Consider the following 17,812-nt stretch of genomic DNA (forward strand, 5'->3'; position numbering starts at 1 on the left):
ACGGCCAGCCTGCAGTCCAGATCTTTCACCCATAGAAAACATTTGGCACATCATAAAGAGGAAGATGCGACAAAGAAGACCTAAGGCAGTTGAGCAACTAGAAGCCTGTATTAGACAAGAATGGGACAACATTCCTATTCCTAAACTTGAGCAACTTGTCTCCTCTGTCTCCAGATGTTTGCAGACTGTTATAAAAAGAAGAGGGGATGCCACACAGTGGTAAAACATGGCCTTGTTGATGCCATGAAATTTAATATCAACTTATTTTTCCCTTAAAATTATACATTTTCTCAGTTTAAACATTTGATATGTCATCTATGTTGTATTCTGAATAAAATATTGACATTTGAAACTTCCACATCATTGCATTCTGTTTTTATTTGATTTGTTAAATTTGTACAGTGTCCCAACTTTTTTGGAATCGGGTTTGTGTGTATATATATATATATATATATATATGATATATATATATATATATATATATATATATATATATATATATATACATACTGTATATATAAATTTATTTTATTTTATTTTTTTTGCATAAGGGAAAAAAAAAATCATACTTTCTTTGTTCTGTGTTGCTTTTCTCCTCAAATTAATAATTGTTTAAATCTCTCTTTTGACTCAAGAAAAACTCAGTAATAAAAATAATCATCATTTACTCACTATCCTAATTTTAAACCCATACAGTGGTTGGACAGATGCTGTTTAGCCCATTACGGAAAAAAAGCTCCCTAAATTATCATAAGCATAGTTCATATGACTCGTGCACTGTATTCCAAGTTTTTTGAAGCCATGCAGTAGCTTTGTGTGAGAAACAGCCTGAAGTCACAATTAAATCAAAGACAACTGGTTCTCATTTACAGTATCAGAGATGCAAGTGAGGTTTTAGAGTTATGGCAGAGTATTTTCAGTTAGTAACAATTTATGGATCACTTTTGTGATATCCATTCCATTGTGTGAAAAAGAAAATGGTGAACATTCTTCAAAACATTTTCTAAAAAAAAAAAAAAAAAAAAAAAAAAAACTTTGAGAATTAAAATTTTTCCTTGACCTTTTCTTTTAACTCAATAATTCAACATACAATACATATAAAGCCTAAAAGATTGACCTAAAAGATTGTAGTAGTTGTGTACTACATATGTGTTAGTACACTGTAAAATCATAAAAGTGTAGGATGTTGCCTCAAGTAAGCCAATAAGATGAAGCAGAAGCTTCTTTCATATCTGTCTCTCAGCATGTCCCATTTTCCTACAAATCTGAGCCTTCCTCTGCTTGCTTGTGAGGGACAGACAGCATTGAGTCAATTAAATGCACAAGTCTCTGACAAAAAAGGGAGGGACTGAAGTTCCCTAGTGAGAAGACAATATGGCTGTACTGAGAAACACACTCCCTCTGTGACTTCCTCAGACGGGAGTATGACAGCTGTGACCAAACTCCAGCTTCAGAGGAGATAACAAGCCTTATCAGATGCCTACCACCCCACCCCCATCAGCAGCATCCCTCTCTCTCTCTCTCTCTCTCTCTCTCACACACACACACACACACACACACACACCACACACACACACACACACACACACACACACACACACACACACACACACACACACACACACACACACACACACACACACACACACACACACAAATATAGTGTGAGGTATTGATTTAATACTTTTGTGATCTCATTCTATTTTACACATTATATATTGATCATACACATTTAAATGTGTAAACTAACCTATTTACAGTAACACTATATAACTCCCTAATCATTTGTGTGTACAATCCTCTACACATGCAACCAATGTGCATTTACTGTTTTCAGTTATTCTTTCTACCATGTTCTTTAATTCTTTGAGTCGTACATGTCAGTAACACATACTCTACTGTATGATCACACGTAAACATAAACATATCTGAGCATTTCAAAGGCCTGATGTATTATTGCAAAGTAAAGAAAAGAACAAACTAATTAAGCCATATGGCAGCATTATCTTCTCATTTATTTAGCAGTCAACAAATGATGAAAACATTCTCTTAAAAAAGAAATAAGCAATGAAATCAGTAAACATCTTTTAACGTTTTAAAAACTATAAAACAATATTCTCAATATATTGTTTGTACAAAATAAGAGTCAGAATACAGTGACAAAACAAAGATTCTGTTTCAAACACAGAAAGCAACATGAAATATCAGGACACAGACACAAAGATCTCGAAAGAGTCTCTCTGACGCATCAGTTTCATAGACTGTTGTCTTTTATTTATCATATGTCTGTATCAACATACCAATAGTTTAGAAATCTCATAGTAGAGTTTCCTTTCAGAATTTTGTAATGCAGTGAGCTATTTAGAGCAGCACTACAGTTATAAAGCATCAACAGGATATGATCTATGCTTGTGGGTTTAAAATCACAAGGAGGTAAACTGGTCAATTGATCACAAAAATCAAATTAACTAACTAAATAAATAAGTAAATAAAATAATAATAATGTATTAAGCATTTCCTGCTGCCCCAGCACCTGAATAAAGAATGGTGTTTAGACATGTTGAGATGGAGTTAGATACAAATTTAGAGGAATAAAATAAGACTTTTTGACACAAGGGCAGACCCCACTAAATAGCCACTTGCTTTGTTCAAGAGGACAAGAGACATGTTTGGGATGGAGAATAAGAATGAGTAATCATTGAGACACCACATACACATAGCAGTTTGTAGCACCCATTAGGAATTGTTTAATAAAATTGATACAGGTCCAGGTTTTGCTACTTTTGAGTCCCAAGCATTCCTTCTTTCTGAGGGTGAAATTATAAACATGGATTTGTTTAATGTAGTTAAAGTGCACAAGATAGATTTGACTGAAGAACAAAACAGTGTTGGGTAACATAGCTTAGATTGTCATCATGGTTCAGTCAGCAAAACTAAAGGAGTTTCACTCACAGCAAATGGAACAAAGTGGAACAGAATAGTTTTCAATACACGGACAAACAACATAGATAGAACATGGACATACAAGCAGTAATAAACAGACAACATAAATTTTAAGTCAATTTTCAAAAGAGAGACTTCTATCTTGATTTCATTTCAGTGTCAGCACAGTGTATTCACCCTGAATTGTGGTGGAGTGTTGGGACTCCACTGCTGGCTGGCATGTACAGTAGGTAGTTATGTCTTAAGCAAACATTCTTCAATGATTCTGTGGCATTTATCCAGGAACCCAGCTCTGTTTGCTGTGGCTCTGCTGTGTGCCCATAAATCCAAATCCCATGCCCATTCCTTGTGCCAGTGAGGAATCAAAATTGAAATCAATCTCTTCTCCTGGGTCTATAATGTCATGTAAGAGTATAGACTCCATGTCACAGTCTAGGCTGCTGTAGAATACATCCATATCCAGGTCTGCTGGCAGCCGCTCGCGTGGGTAGAGCTGATGAGGGTGGTGGTAGTTGTGGCAACCTGTCCCCGTCCCCTGATTTTGGTGGTACAGTCCATATTCCATACTGTGCTGATATGGATCTGTGTAAATATAGGAATGGCATTGTGGGTATGAAGCTGTAGCAAGGTGGCAGGAGTCCTGTGAGATTCCCTGCATGCCTGCAGGGTTTTGGGGAAGAGTGGTGGATGCCGGAAGATGTGCATTGACTGTGGGACTATATAGGTAAGGGGCATTGTGTATGTACGACTGCATGTGTCCATTACTGGGCTGAGAGTGGACCAATGCAGGCTGATGGTCCTGGCCCAAATTCTGAATAATGCTGTGTCTGTGAAATGGTTTGGAGGAAGGGTTAGTGGTAGGGTCATTATTCTCACTGTGATGCAGATCTTTGGATCCTTGAGCAACCAAGATTGAGTTGACCCCATTCTCTTTTCCAAGTATCATGTCCTTGACAAGGAACTGGGGTCCTGTGGTCAGCAAACTCTGGAGAGTGCTTGAGCCCTTGTAGGCCTGCATGCTACTGGAGCTCTCCTCAATATTCTGCATGGAGGAATTGTGCCGAACCATGCCCACATCTGGCTGGCCATAAACTGTCTCGCAGCTAGAGTCCTGGCCCTTCATTTCACTGGTGTATTGGTAAGAAGGCTGTTTATGACATGGGGATTGGTGCTGCTGGTAGCTGACTGTTGCTCTGAGATCTGCAGGACAGTGTGATGCAGGTGAGTGGGCACTGGAGGGACTGGGGTACAGGTGTGGAGATGCCGAACAGGATATCCTCTCTGCTTCAGGTTCCCCCAATTCCCCCTCGGCTAGAATTGGTGATAGACGACCACTAAGAGTTGACGCTGAAGAGCTGCCTTGTGAATGGAGATCTGTCCAGGTCTCAAACTCCTCCCTAGCCACCACACCACCAGTTCCAGACTTCCTAGAGGGACTGCAATGCTCTGGAGAGCTACAGAACCCCAAAAATGCCTCTGTACCCTGCTCTGCTTTCCTAACCATTTTCTTACGGTTCACTCGCCCTTTGCTCTTTAAGTGCTTGTTGCCATTGCCCATTGAGACAGCTCTACGGCGAGGAGCTTTTGCCAGCTTCCCTCCATCTGGATTCAGCATCCACCAGGAACTCTTGCCAGTTCCCTCATTCTGCACACGGATGAAACGTGTGTGCAGGGACAAATTGTGGCGGATGGAGTTCTAAAAAAAGAAAGAAAGAAAAAAGACGAGAGTTTTAGAACAATATAGTTACAACAGAAAACTGTATTATGTTAAGTTCAGTACAATGTTAAAATCTCTTTAGCACTTCATAAAAAATTTATATTTTTAATGTACTTATTTATATAATAAAGTGTGTATCCTATGAACAAAATAATAATTTAGGGATATTAAAATATATTCAATGAGATATTGGCATTTTCAGCTTTCCTATGCATTATTCGCTTTGGAAATCCATATACTTTTGGACAAGTATTGGAAAGATTAATCGCCAGTGTAGTCATAATGTTGTTATTTTTGATATATATATAATGTTTACATTTAAAACAATACAAATATAACACTTTAGTCTGAATTTACAGGGAAAAAAGTTTAATTCTTTACGTTATTTTCATTTAGAGCATAATCTTTTGGTTATTTCAGGTAAAGAATTAGGTCTCATAGAGGTGCATCTGACACAAAAGGTTTCCTAAGGTAACAATACAAGGAGAGTAGCCATGGAAACATGAAGAAAAAAGATTGAAGTCATCTGTGGTGGTTTTAGACAGACAAACAGGAATCCTTATTATTGATCTGCAGTAAAACAGGGTCATTTTCAGATGTTCATGTGCATAACACCTCTAGAAACTAGAAATAACTGCCATCACTATCTCTCTATGATATTCCAAATAATTCTCCTGGGTATTACACATAATTCAATGCTAATCCATATTTACTAAATTGGGTGAATTACTCACTGCCAAGGCAAAGATTGTACTTATTAGAGGAGTACTATGACAATGACTTTGAATATGTGTTGGATACGTAATGGTGGTTAACAGATCGTTCAATAATGGGATATATGAATATTGAATGTTCATTTAGACAACATGGGAGCAGCCCAGAGGTAAGATATCATGCAGTTTCTCTCCAAGGCATTTTATGTCTTGTATACTTTCTCCCGCCCCACAGTTTTCTTGTCCAGTAGGAAAGAACTGCTGGGAAAGCTAACTGGCATTGACACTGTGTCTGCTCCTGTTAGACAATAGAAGAGAGGCTGTGTCAAAGGCTATAAAGTCAACATTTCCACTTTCTGCAGCTCAACTAGAACACTTCCAGGGACTTTTAATTAACAACAGACTCCAGTCAGCTCATGGTACGCCCAGACAGAACAAATTAACAAAATACCTCTTTTGCAAATAAAAATGTAACATTTCAGAGCTCATAGTTCATTTATGACTGAAATGTACTGGGCTTCCATGGTACACCTTCTTACCGAGTTTTTTTTTTTTTTATAAAGAGTTTAAGTCTTCAAAAATGGTTAGAAAACTTAGAGTATTTTTGTTGTTGTGGTTTTTTATTTTTTTATTTTTATTTTTTTTTAGTGTGCAGATAGCCTTGGCATATGTCTCACTTAATATCCTTTCCCAATACTTTACAAGAAAAACATTTCCTCATATCAATATACAGTAACTTATACAGTAATTTTCAGCACCAATAACCAGGGTAAATTTTTGATCAAGAATAGGTTATGTTTCAAAATTCTCCCAAAATGTCTCTTAGCTTCAGAGGTATTCAGGACATGCATGCCATTCTGATGAGGATCCAGAAGGCATGACATCACAGATTATGCACAATATTAGAATTATTTATGAAAGCATTAATATGGCATAATGTAGTGTTTATTTCATTTTGCCGCACAAATCTTTAATTCCAACATTTGCACATCTCACACACCATGGATCTGCATTGAAAATGCTGCTTTCAAAACAAAATGTTTTCTTTTTTTTTTTTCTTTGCACTGGGATGTTTTCTACAAAATACAATTTCTGCAATAGAAAAGGCAACATATGTAATAAATATCACCTTATCAGAGATGTGCAAACAAAATGGCTACAATTAAAACACAAAATGTACACAGCCATATTATCTTTTCAATGACAGACTGGTTTATAATCCTCATTTACAGTCATTAAAACAGTTCTATATCACTGAAGTGTGGTGTGCTCCATTTTCATGGTGATTCCTTGATTTGTTGCTCTGAGAATCTCTTTCGTTGCTCAATGTGTATATGCATAAACTGAACTAACTCCAAACTGTGTTTCTGGAACCAATAGCTGCGAGTAAACAATGTTTTCTTAAATTAAATCAGAGTCTAGGGTTAATGTCACGTTAAGTTGCTTTCAGCAATACCACCTCTTTAATGAAGGCTTGTTGCCTGAAAAAAAAAAAAAAAAACCTTGAGCATCACGGGTCATGACATGTAGGCTCGGGTTACTAAAAGTTTATTAAATGTGTTTTATTTTTTTTCTGTATGCTTAAATCATTTGTATGTAAGAATTTTAGCTTGAAATATAAATTTTCAAAATCATTTTGACATTTTACTGACTTTATTAAAAAGGCAACTCGATTCTGTTTCTTTCCCAAACACCATACAAATGTTATGTTCTAGAAATATGTAAGTTTGGTGACCTGGTACGAAATTCCACAAAAACAACAACGAAAGCATGTGTACAGCTACACACTTTAAGATACCTCTTAGTGGAATTCACTGTCATAAAGATAAATAAGAGGTGGTTGCTGTTAATGCAGCACTCATACTACAACAGGTTTTTTCTTTTGAGGATGAGAAAGCAGTTTGCCATTGAGAAAGCTAAGAAGATTGCTATACGACAGCTGGAGTTCTTTTTTAGTTTGTGCTTAGTTCGCTAATGAATCTCTCTGCTCATCTTCTCTTTGCTCTAGGGAATGTGTCCCAGAGGTCCAGATACTTACAAGCACCACCATGAGACTCCACCATCCTGACACCATTTACCACCCATCTGTCTGCTCCAGCCACACCCAGCCTGCATGTTTATTATGATGATCCCTTGATGCTGGCAATCTTCATTGACCTGCTCACTATCCTTCCATAGAGTGCTAAAGTAATGTATATATATATATATTTTAAGTATTTTGTGTAGGCCACCTGGTTAGCGTTTTGAAGCCTAATTTCATTTTGATTTTTAATTATAGTTGCAGATGGTAAAAGTAGATAAGCTAAGGATATGATCTAGAAAAGAGAAATTAAATTCATTAGGCTTCCAACAACTTTTCCAATCTTTATGAAAAAACAAACAAACAAACAAACAAAAAAGTTAAAAATCATGCGGTTGGAGAAAAAAATATGCAAAAAGAATTGTACATCTGTGCTTTTAAAAGGAAATAAGGAGTTCTGAGGTCCATGAAGACTTTGGGGTTTGAAGGGCCCAAAGCAAATGAAAAAGGCTAACGCTCATGGGAATTAAGACTTGTTTTCTTATCCATTCACAACACAAAATAGATTACCATTCCTAAATATGCAAAGACATTAGCTGTTTCTAATTCACTAGAGGAATATCTCTGGTAGATAATGAATCTTGTGAAAACACATTCAGGCCTAAAATCTAAGGAAAAAAAATGGGGGGGAAAATATTTGTTTTGCAGAAAGAAAATAATGTTGTGCATTTTTGACAGATTTCTGTGACACTCTTATTAAACTTTGACAGTTTATGTGAGATTTAAATGAAACTGGATTTACAGTACATTACAATAATACTGTTATGGACCGTGGTTATGGAGAAAATCTTTTGACGAGGAATAGTTCCAGGAAATATACATTCAAGTACATTCAAGTACTCAGGAAACTGGATAGACAGGCAGGGGTGTAAATTTCATCTAACAATTTAGACAGACACGAAACATAAGGATATGTATACACAGAGGAAAGCCTTACTAATGTTAGTACAGTAAGGAGGCCATGCCAAATTTAACCCGATCTCATGAAAGTGTGTATAAATAGCATGCCAAATACGCATTTTCATGAGACCTGGCTCGCCAAATTAGACAACGACATCGCTCGTGTCCATTGTATCCGTCACAGTGTTGTCAAGTTCGCGGTTTTCCCGCGGAATTGGGCTACTTTATTATTGTTGCTGCGGGTTGTTTTTTAATGTCCACAGGTGTGTGTTCATGGTGTGTGTGTGGGTGTGTGCGTTCCCTACTCACTGCTGTGTGTTTGCACCTGGATGGGTTAAATGCAGAGCACCTATTCCAAGTATGGGTTACCATACTTGGCAAATGTCACGACTTTCACTTTCACTTTGAATGAGTTTATTTATATTTAATCAGGGACAATGCACAAAAACATTAGTCTAAGAAAGAAGAGATGTCATGTGCCAGGTTATAGCAAAAAATGCTAATTCCACAGTCCCTAGACAGATGTTACATTTACAAAAGTTCATAAAATATATACAGTATTATACATGGAAGCATTGCTTCACTCGCATCATAAGAACACTCTCCACTTCACGATATACAAAAATTATACAAGGAAACATTACTTCACTCACATCATAAAAACACTCTCCACTTCATGAATCTAACACTCACTCACTCACAGTCTACATCGTTCATATCACAGTCACTTCACTTTCATCTGTATTAAAGAGAAAATAATCACGTCATCCGACGTTTAAGTGAATAAAATAGCCTTGACAGCCTTGGAGTTCCTCAACTATTGACTTTGTTCTCTCTCACCGAACTTGTGTGTGTGTAGCCTATGTGATGTAAAAGAGGAGGGCAGGCATTTGGACCAAAGCAAGTATAAAACATTGTTATTTACAATACACAGACTGGATTTTTTCTTAATCATATTTTTATCCCCCTTGGGATTTCCGCCTATGTAGACAGGAGAAAACCACAATACTACAAACGAGAATGGACAAAAACTAAGGGAGAAGTGTGGGATTATAAACAAAGGAAACTAATTAGATAATCAGACAACAGTTGGACAGAATGACTAATTAAACAGACTCAGTAACTAGAACTGACGGAAGAACAAAAAAAAAAAAAAAAAAAAAAAATCACATCGAAACATAGCAGACAAGTAACAAATATATAATTCATGACAATACTTTCATGAAGTAGGATCTTCAAATAATTATGAGATTATTAAATGATAAATAAATAACTCATTATTTATATATCTTTCCAAGAAATCAAGATGGATTTTCAATTTACTGTCAAATGGTTTTAAATAAATTGCTGACCACAGAAAAATAATACTGAGATAATTTATGTATTATAATAGGGCAATAAAAAATATACAGTTTCCCTCTGCAATTAACGACACTAATAAAAAAGTGTGTCAAGATTTAGCACTGATGGCACACCAAACAGCAACATAATCCAAACCTTTTATATTTTTTTTCATTTTTTCTGAAATGCATAGAACCACAATAATATTAACAGCCCAAGAAGAGAAATGTGCTCCCTCCAGTGTCCGCTGAAGGGGTAATGGAAGTGGTGGGTGATTCTTGGTTTGCTGTATGTTAATTACCATGAGCAGGCTGTATTTCCCACAGGAGCTGTGGGTGTGAGTGCTAGTCATTGTGGGTTAGGTAGTTATAAATAGTGCCATCAGATAAGCTGAGCAATTGAGAAGCGGACAGATCAGAAAATCCAGAATCCTGTGCCAGTTTGGCTGAGCCTTATGGGTGCGACCTGGGATCCCTCTGTCCACAGTCCACCAAAATTGTCTCAAAACACAATACATCATAGTCATGTTACCAGGATATCTCATCTGAAGGACACAAGTAACAGTACACTCTCAGAAAAAAAGGAACAAAAGATGTCACTAGGATGGTACCCTTTCAAAAGGTACTAATATGAACCATTTAGATACCAATACAGACACTTTAGGTATCAATATCCACCCTTTAGGGATAAATAAGGTACAAAGGTGTACTACCTTTATTTCTGACAGTGTAAGACAAATGCAGGCAGCCCATGTTTGCATAATCTCATTTACAGTAATAATAATAATCTGATTTCCTTTATTGTAAAGGTCAGTGCACCTCTAATCACAATTTAATACACATAATTTATTATTTAATTATATAAAAGCAAATATGTTAGGTGTGTGTTTAGAATGGAAAATGGAGAATTATCAGTGTGATGTGCACTTGTCTGCATGTCAATGCAAAAACCACTGGCTGCTGTACATTTTCCTATGTTTGGATAGACACTGAAATGAACAGTATCAACAAAAAACATACAATATCAACATAAAAAAAACTTTAATGTATGAACAATCTTTATGAATACTTCTAGGAAGCTTTAAAGAATAAGGAATTTAGCATACAATAATGAATTAATGAAGTAATTTATAAAGAAAGAAAAAAAAACTAAATCAGAATTTCATCTAAAGGTTTTGGGTAAACTTTAAGAATGCTAAGAATTGACATATTAAAGGTTTGATAAAGAGATTGTGTTTGAGTACTGAACTTGGTTACTATCAGCAGTAACCTAGCATCTGGTGATTTCAGTTCTGAAGATTCATAAAGATTTATACATATAAAGTTGTACATACATAAAAGTGTTTACATTTTAGATCCTGTCAGAATGCAGATTTTGTGTCTATTCAAACATACAAAACTGCATGTGTACATTTTACATATGAACACCCACTAATATAAATGAGGTCCCCTTGTCCATGTGGACATTGTCAGCTCTCATTTTAAAGTCAGCCATCCCATAAATAAATCAAGCTTAGACACTTTAAAGGCCACATTCAGGCTGTATGCCATGCCCCAGTCACGCTATGCAGAGTAATAACGCACACTCATATGCAAGCTTGCCACACTGGGCACACTTGGAGCTATACTAATAAGCGACCAGTTGCTAAGGAGACCCATGAGAAAGGGAGGGTTCTTGTTGCTATAGCAGCCTTTTTTCTCCTAACCAGTTTCTCATCCCCGAGGAAGTGACATGGATGAATTTAGGGGGGTGGGGCTGGGATTCACTCACGCATGATAGGAGAAAGCAAAAAATGCAGGTTTGCTTGACTTGACTAATAGCTGAGAAAGGAATGATTTTGGGATTCATTTCAAATGGATTAATTAGCATGTTAGGGATTACAACAGGCTAAAATATGGGGTAGACAAAATGTGGTAAGGGTAAAACAATTAATGATTCATTTGTGAGCATAACACTAGCTTTAAAGGAATGAGCTGCCAACCAAACAATGATCACAAAGTGTTTTAAAGCAACACTATGTAGTTTTTTGATCTTAAAATAATGTCTCTAAAATTATTTCAGTGGTAGAACACCTCTTAACAGGATGCAATTCTATTACTGCTACTACCTGAGCAGCCTCCTAGCCGCTTGTACCACACTCTGTAAGTTTCGTGTTCAGGTCGGTACACACAGCCCCACCCATCCCCTGCCAGCGGAAGAGTGCGGCCTGCTTACAGCATACGTCACATATTTTACTTGTAGCCTGGGTGGAGTTGGCCAACAACTAACTATAAGACAAAATAATCTAATATGCAAGTCTCAAAACCGAAGAACCAGAGCCAGCAAAGAAACCAAAAAAGGATTTGTCAGAGGAAGCGAAGAAAGAGAGAGCATGAATCAATATCGGATGGGCTTACACTCATTGTTGCGAGCTGTACTATGTGTACCATGTCTGTTTTGACACCCAAGATTCAAAAACTAATTCCCCAGTCTACTTCACATCCAATGTCAGATGTATAGGCTATTATGGACATTATGGCTACATGATTATGCGGACAACTTTATTTTATATTATACAAATTACACCTTTTGCAAACAGTGCTACATACAAACTATGCGAGCAAAAAAACTAAACATACTACCGTCCTGATATTTGTAGAACATAGTGTAACACGGGCTACTTTACCTGGTCGGTGGACATGGTTTCAAAACAAGGTTTCTCCATTCGCCGGTTCCGTCAGTTAGTCAACAAATTCATGTGTATTACACTACCCGCAGGCAAGCTTATACAGCGACAGTATTTAAGATAACTGGTAACAGACAATTGCGCTTATCAACCACATGGGGGAACCGTGAGCAAAAGTTATATGGTGTTGCTTTAAGACACAGGCACAGTCATGATGGTAGATAGCAACATTATTTACATGTTACATGAAATGAATTCTCAACTCTGGCCTTTAATGTCCACTTTCGTGAAGAGATTAGCTCCAACTTTAATCAAACTCACCTGCCTGTAACTTTCTAGTAATCCTGAAAACCTTGACTACATAACAAAACCTTCTCCACTTACATAGGGGATTAGGTAAACTTAAGTAGACAAAATCCATGCCTGGAGGACAGGGATGTTCATGTTACAAAACATGGTGAAGGTAGACAGTGACAACCAGCTGGCAGTCACACAGATATCACTGATAGAAATGGATTGGAACCCTGCTCATCCTCTGAATTGGGAAGAGCTAGAAGGGTGATGACTTGTGCTCTAAATGGAGTGGAGAGAACTTTTGGCACTTAGCCATGTCTTGGTTTGAGGACGACTCTACATTTGCTAGGTCCTCATTCCATTCTGCACACCAGTCAGAAAAGACCATTTAAGGGCATAGAGGCATCTCATAGACAAGGCTCTAGCCTTTAAAATGGTATTAGTCACACTCGCAGGGAGCTATAATGACTCCCGTCAAGGGGCCAAACATGAAAGCTCCACAGCTCTGGCCGGGGATGCCAAATCATGCCTCTCGTTTGAGAGAGGTCTGTCCTCAATGGTATTGGTATAATTCAAATGTGGAAAGAGTCGTGTCCATGCACTTCGTAAAAGTGCATGGGGCAAGAGACTGTCCGAATGGTAGGACTGTATATTGATAAGCCACCCCCTCAAATGCATATCTCAAGAATGGTCTGTAATGAGGGGCTATCTGGATGTGAAAGTAAGCATCTTTCAGATCCACTGATAAAAACCAGTCTGCGGAGCATATTTGCGCAGGGATCTACTTCAACATCAACCTCTGGAATGGTCGTTTCATAAGCGAATGGTTCAGATACCTGAAATGGAGAATAGGCCTGAGCCCAACATTTTGCTTTGGAATGAGGAAGTAATGGCTGTAAAAGCCTGACTTGCTTTTCACTAGAGAAACCACTTCCACTGCTCCTTTTGCAAAGAGTTTGCATTTCAGACCGGAAAACATGAGCATTGTTGTCCCATATCAAAGTTTGAACAATACCTCTGAAGTGAGGTGGCCTGCGAGTGAACTGGAGCATATAACTTCATTCTATGGTTTTCAGAACCCAACTTGACACATCCCAGATGTATCTCAAGCCTGGAGCTGGATGGCAAGTGGCCTGAGTTTATCGAGTGGCAGGTCACAGCACGGAGACAGGGGACTGACATTTGTGGTAATGAGGAAAGGAGAAATGCTCTTTTGAGTATGTGGATCTGCTATCACAGTGGTAGTTTGCTTCCATCGCTCAGAGTTAAGTGGAGGGATGGAGAATGAGTGCGAGACTTCTTTGAGGGCATTCCGGCTTTGGCTAAATCTGACCCTCTCCTCTTCCTCTCTGATTTGGGATCAGGACAGCTTCTGAGGCACAGGGTCCAATGTCACTCTGGGGCAGAGACCTTGATTCCCGGGAAACGGGAAGCATTTGCCACCAAGGGTGCTGCTGAAGCCCAGGCTCATACTTAGGCTCATACTAAGCAGGCTTATGGGAGGATGGAGCCACCGCACTGAAGCACTTTGGCATGAAGTGACACATTGCCTGCGATGACTTCTCTGCCGCTGTAACTCTGCCAAACTTTCTAGGAGGGCAACCATGTCAACTTCCCTGATCTCAGTTATTTTTAGCCAAAGGTGGCACACCTTGCCAATTGCCTGCACAGTGGGCTTTGTAGCATGCAGAGCCAAGTCAGTTGATGTGTGCAGCTCTCTGAGGCATCATAACTCTGGCCGGACTTATCCATTGTGCAGAGAAATCTGGCCTGAAATACTTGGAGCATCACCATCATATGAAGTGCTGAGACAGTCTGGCCAGCTGCTGAATAAGCCCTGTTTGCTAGAGCTGAGGTAGTCCTGCAGGGCTTAGATGGGTGCGCTGCATCAGCTTTTAACCCCCAGGCTGATGGAGGGCACAGATGCACAGCGACTGCCTCTTCGAGAGGGGGAAGCTTGCCATAGCCTTGTTCTTCAGCTGTGTCAACAGTGGTGAGAGCGGCAGAAGTGGAGGTATTAACACGCACTCTCTCAGTATGTTGTAGCCAGATTTGTTCCTTTGTATCTTTTAATCAGACCTCATATCTCTTGCTCACATTTGAGTCCCTGTTTGCTGTTAAAAATTAGGCTCAGATACAGAGTGGCAAAAACAAAAACAATAGTTACCATGAAAAACAATTATTTAAACTGTGATATTCTAATTTGGTCATACTACACACTCCTACTAGATGTGCCTGTGAAATCTGATTTTATCTTAAATTTCAAATATCTGTTGCTTTGCAAGAGTAGACAAAAAATATAAAGATAATATATATGAAAATAAGGAGAAGAAACAAGAGAAGAATGCCCCTTTCCTGATGTTAGTGGTAGGAAAGCTGGGTAATTACAGATGTCCATCCCTCTCACCAACTGCCAGCTATTTCCCGAAACAAAACAAAGGTCCAATTAAGTCATTTCGAGTTAGTGCACCAGAGAGAGAGAGAGTGAAGAAGGGAAAGTAAAAAGTAAAGGCAGATACTTTTAGAGATGGAGAAGAGAAACAAATGAGATTCATTAATCTCTGAGATCCTGGACACGAGACACTGAAATATTAATGTGCATTTTGGCTCAGACTGCTGAATCCAGTGTCTGCAGTAAAAGCTCTAATAAAATCGAGCATGAATGGCTGATACATGTCTGGAGGAGATTTTGTTAGTGCATGTTTAAAAGAATGCTGTGGCAGGTTTTGACCTTCTATTGAGTCTATTCAAAAGTAAAGTGAAATTTGAACCTTGCAAAATTAGGTGAATCCAGTGATTATTTTGATTTAGAAAAGTTATTTTTGCTAATCTGATAACTTTGCTTCCCAAAAAATTTACATATCCTGTGAATCTCCCTGGAAGTTGCCAGCCAGTGTAACTGGAACTAGTAGATTCTTTTGTGAGGTCTTGAATTTGAAGATTAAACATTATTGAGGCACACGTGATTCTTTAAATCCTTGTATTTGTTTATTTATTTATTTATTTTAACTTGGGTTCTTTAAGGATTGGTTCACGCAGAGCATGATGCATTTCTCAGTTGTGTTTTAAGTCCCTGACTGTGTCCAAAAACTTATATGCAGTTGACTTGTTGCCTTGCTGCCCAATCAGGCAATGACTTCACAGGCAGCATTTGTGGTTGAAGGTACATCCCGAAACTGTACATCCCGACAGAATTCTGAGGCAGCATAACAGCCTAATGATCTACAACAAAACAGAGAGAGCTTTGTTGATAACTAAGCAGATATTTAACTACTATTCTACTGATTGCTCACCAGAAATTAAAACAAAATTTCAAAAAGTTATTCAAAAACATACATTTAGACACAAACTGACCACTAACCAATCTTTCAAACGCAATTAAAGTTTTTTTTCAGCTGTCACAGAATCAAACGCACAGAAGTGCATTTCCCGTATAATGATCAGAGGTGGAAAGTAACTATTACAAATACTTTCGTTACAGTACTTGAGTGCATTTTTAATTTTTTCTTGAGTATAATTAAATTGTGGTAATTTTACTTTTATTCAACTAAGCTACATTTATTTTTCACCAAAAGTACAAAGACAAAGGTGCCGATGGAGAAATAGGGCGAGCTGGCATTTGACAGGCATTTTTCAAACTACTGGGGTGCAGCCCAGCACTTCATGCAATAAAAGACAGGTCTGACTTGGATGCAAAACTAATCAAAACTTCCAGTTCCACTTCCAGGGGGCAGGGTGTTCAGCGCTTTGCTTTGACAGTCAGTCACTGGTATTGGCATTTTGAATCAGTATTCATTAATGTTTCAATATTTTGGGGAATGCAAATGAGCTATGCTCTGAATGTAAATTGTAATTTTGACAGCTTCTGAAATGGGTCATACCGCTGATATTACATAAATAGAAAACATTGCATGGATGGAGCAAGAACAATGTACAGTAAGTGTCTAAAATACATGCACACAGTTCAAATGAATGGTAAAGCTTACCCTCTTCAACAGTGCAGTTAAACTAAGTGTACAAAGCCAACCTAATATGAAATAACCTCAATATCAAGGATAACATTGAACTAAGAGCGCAAACCATGATTTATTTGTCAATCAGATGCACCTAAAAGTGTAGTTTCTTAATATAGCAACATTGGACTCTAGGAACATTTTCAGTAGAATGAAAAACAAGAGCATTAATTTAACATGTTAACCCATATCAAAACTGTATTCAAATTCTGGAATCTGATACTTAAGTTCAGGAATCAGGTACTTGTTGTAAAATTAAATTTTAGATTCCTCTTATCGATTCTTTTGTGTGCATTTTTCATGAATTTAAACCATTCAAGCACAATAAGACTCGCACAGTTTTTTTTACATCTTACAGGTCCTTCTCAAAAAAATAGCATATTCTGAAAAAGTTCATTATTTTCCATAATGTAATGATAAAAATTAAACTTTCATATATTTTAGATTCATTGCACACCAACTGAAATATTTCAGGTCTTTTATTGTTTTAATACTGATGATTTTGGCATACAGCTCATGAAAACCCAAAATTCCTATCTCAAAAAATTAGCATATCATGAAAAGGTTCTCTAAACGAGCTATTAACCTAATCATCTGAATCAACTAATTAACTCTAAACACCTGCAAAAGATTCCTGAGGCTTTTAAAAACTCCCAGCCTGGTTCATTACTCAAAACCGCAATCATGGGTAAGACTGCCGACCTGACTGCTGTCCAGAAGGCCATCATTGACACCCTCAAGCGAGAGGGTAAGACACAGAAAGAAATTTCTGAATGAATATGCTGTTCCCAGAGTGCTGTATCAAGGCACCTCAGTGGGAAGTCTGTGGGAAGGAAAAAGTGTGGCAAAAAACGCTTGGCACCTAGGTGGGGTGTCTGGACCCTGAGGAAGATTGTGGAGAAGGACCGATTCCAGACCTTGGGGGACCTGCGGAAACAGTGGACTGAGTCTGGAGTAGAAACATCCAGAGCCACCGTGCACAGGCGTGTGCTTTTGAACCAGAAACAGCGGCAGAAGCGCCTGACCTGGGCTACAGAGAAGCAGCACTGGACTGTTGCTCAGTGGTCCAAAGTACTTAACTTTTTTCGGAAAGCAAATTTTGCATGTCATTCGGAAATCAAGGTGCCAGAGTCTGGAGGAAGACTG

At 38.0% G+C, this 17,812-nt stretch overlaps 1 protein-coding gene across 1 annotated transcript in view; it reads right to left on the reverse strand.

Annotated features, from left to right (window-relative positions):
- Positions 1-2,001: 2,001 nt before the first annotated feature.
- LOC109097696 (forkhead box protein O6-like) overlaps positions 2,002-17,812 on the reverse strand; it is a 30,541-nt gene continuing 14,730 nt past the window's right edge. The window contains exon 2 of the mRNA XM_042755760.1: positions 2,002-4,639. Within this exon, the coding sequence (XP_042611694.1) occupies positions 3,218-4,639 (1,422 nt within the window). The 3' untranslated portion in view covers positions 2,002-3,217. The remainder of the gene's footprint in view (positions 4,640-17,812) is intronic.

Source organism: Cyprinus carpio, unplaced genomic scaffold (assembly GCF_018340385.1).
Source record: "Cyprinus carpio isolate SPL01 unplaced genomic scaffold, ASM1834038v1 S000006746, whole genome shotgun sequence".
NCBI lineage: Eukaryota > Metazoa > Chordata > Actinopteri > Cypriniformes > Cyprinidae > Cyprinus > Cyprinus carpio.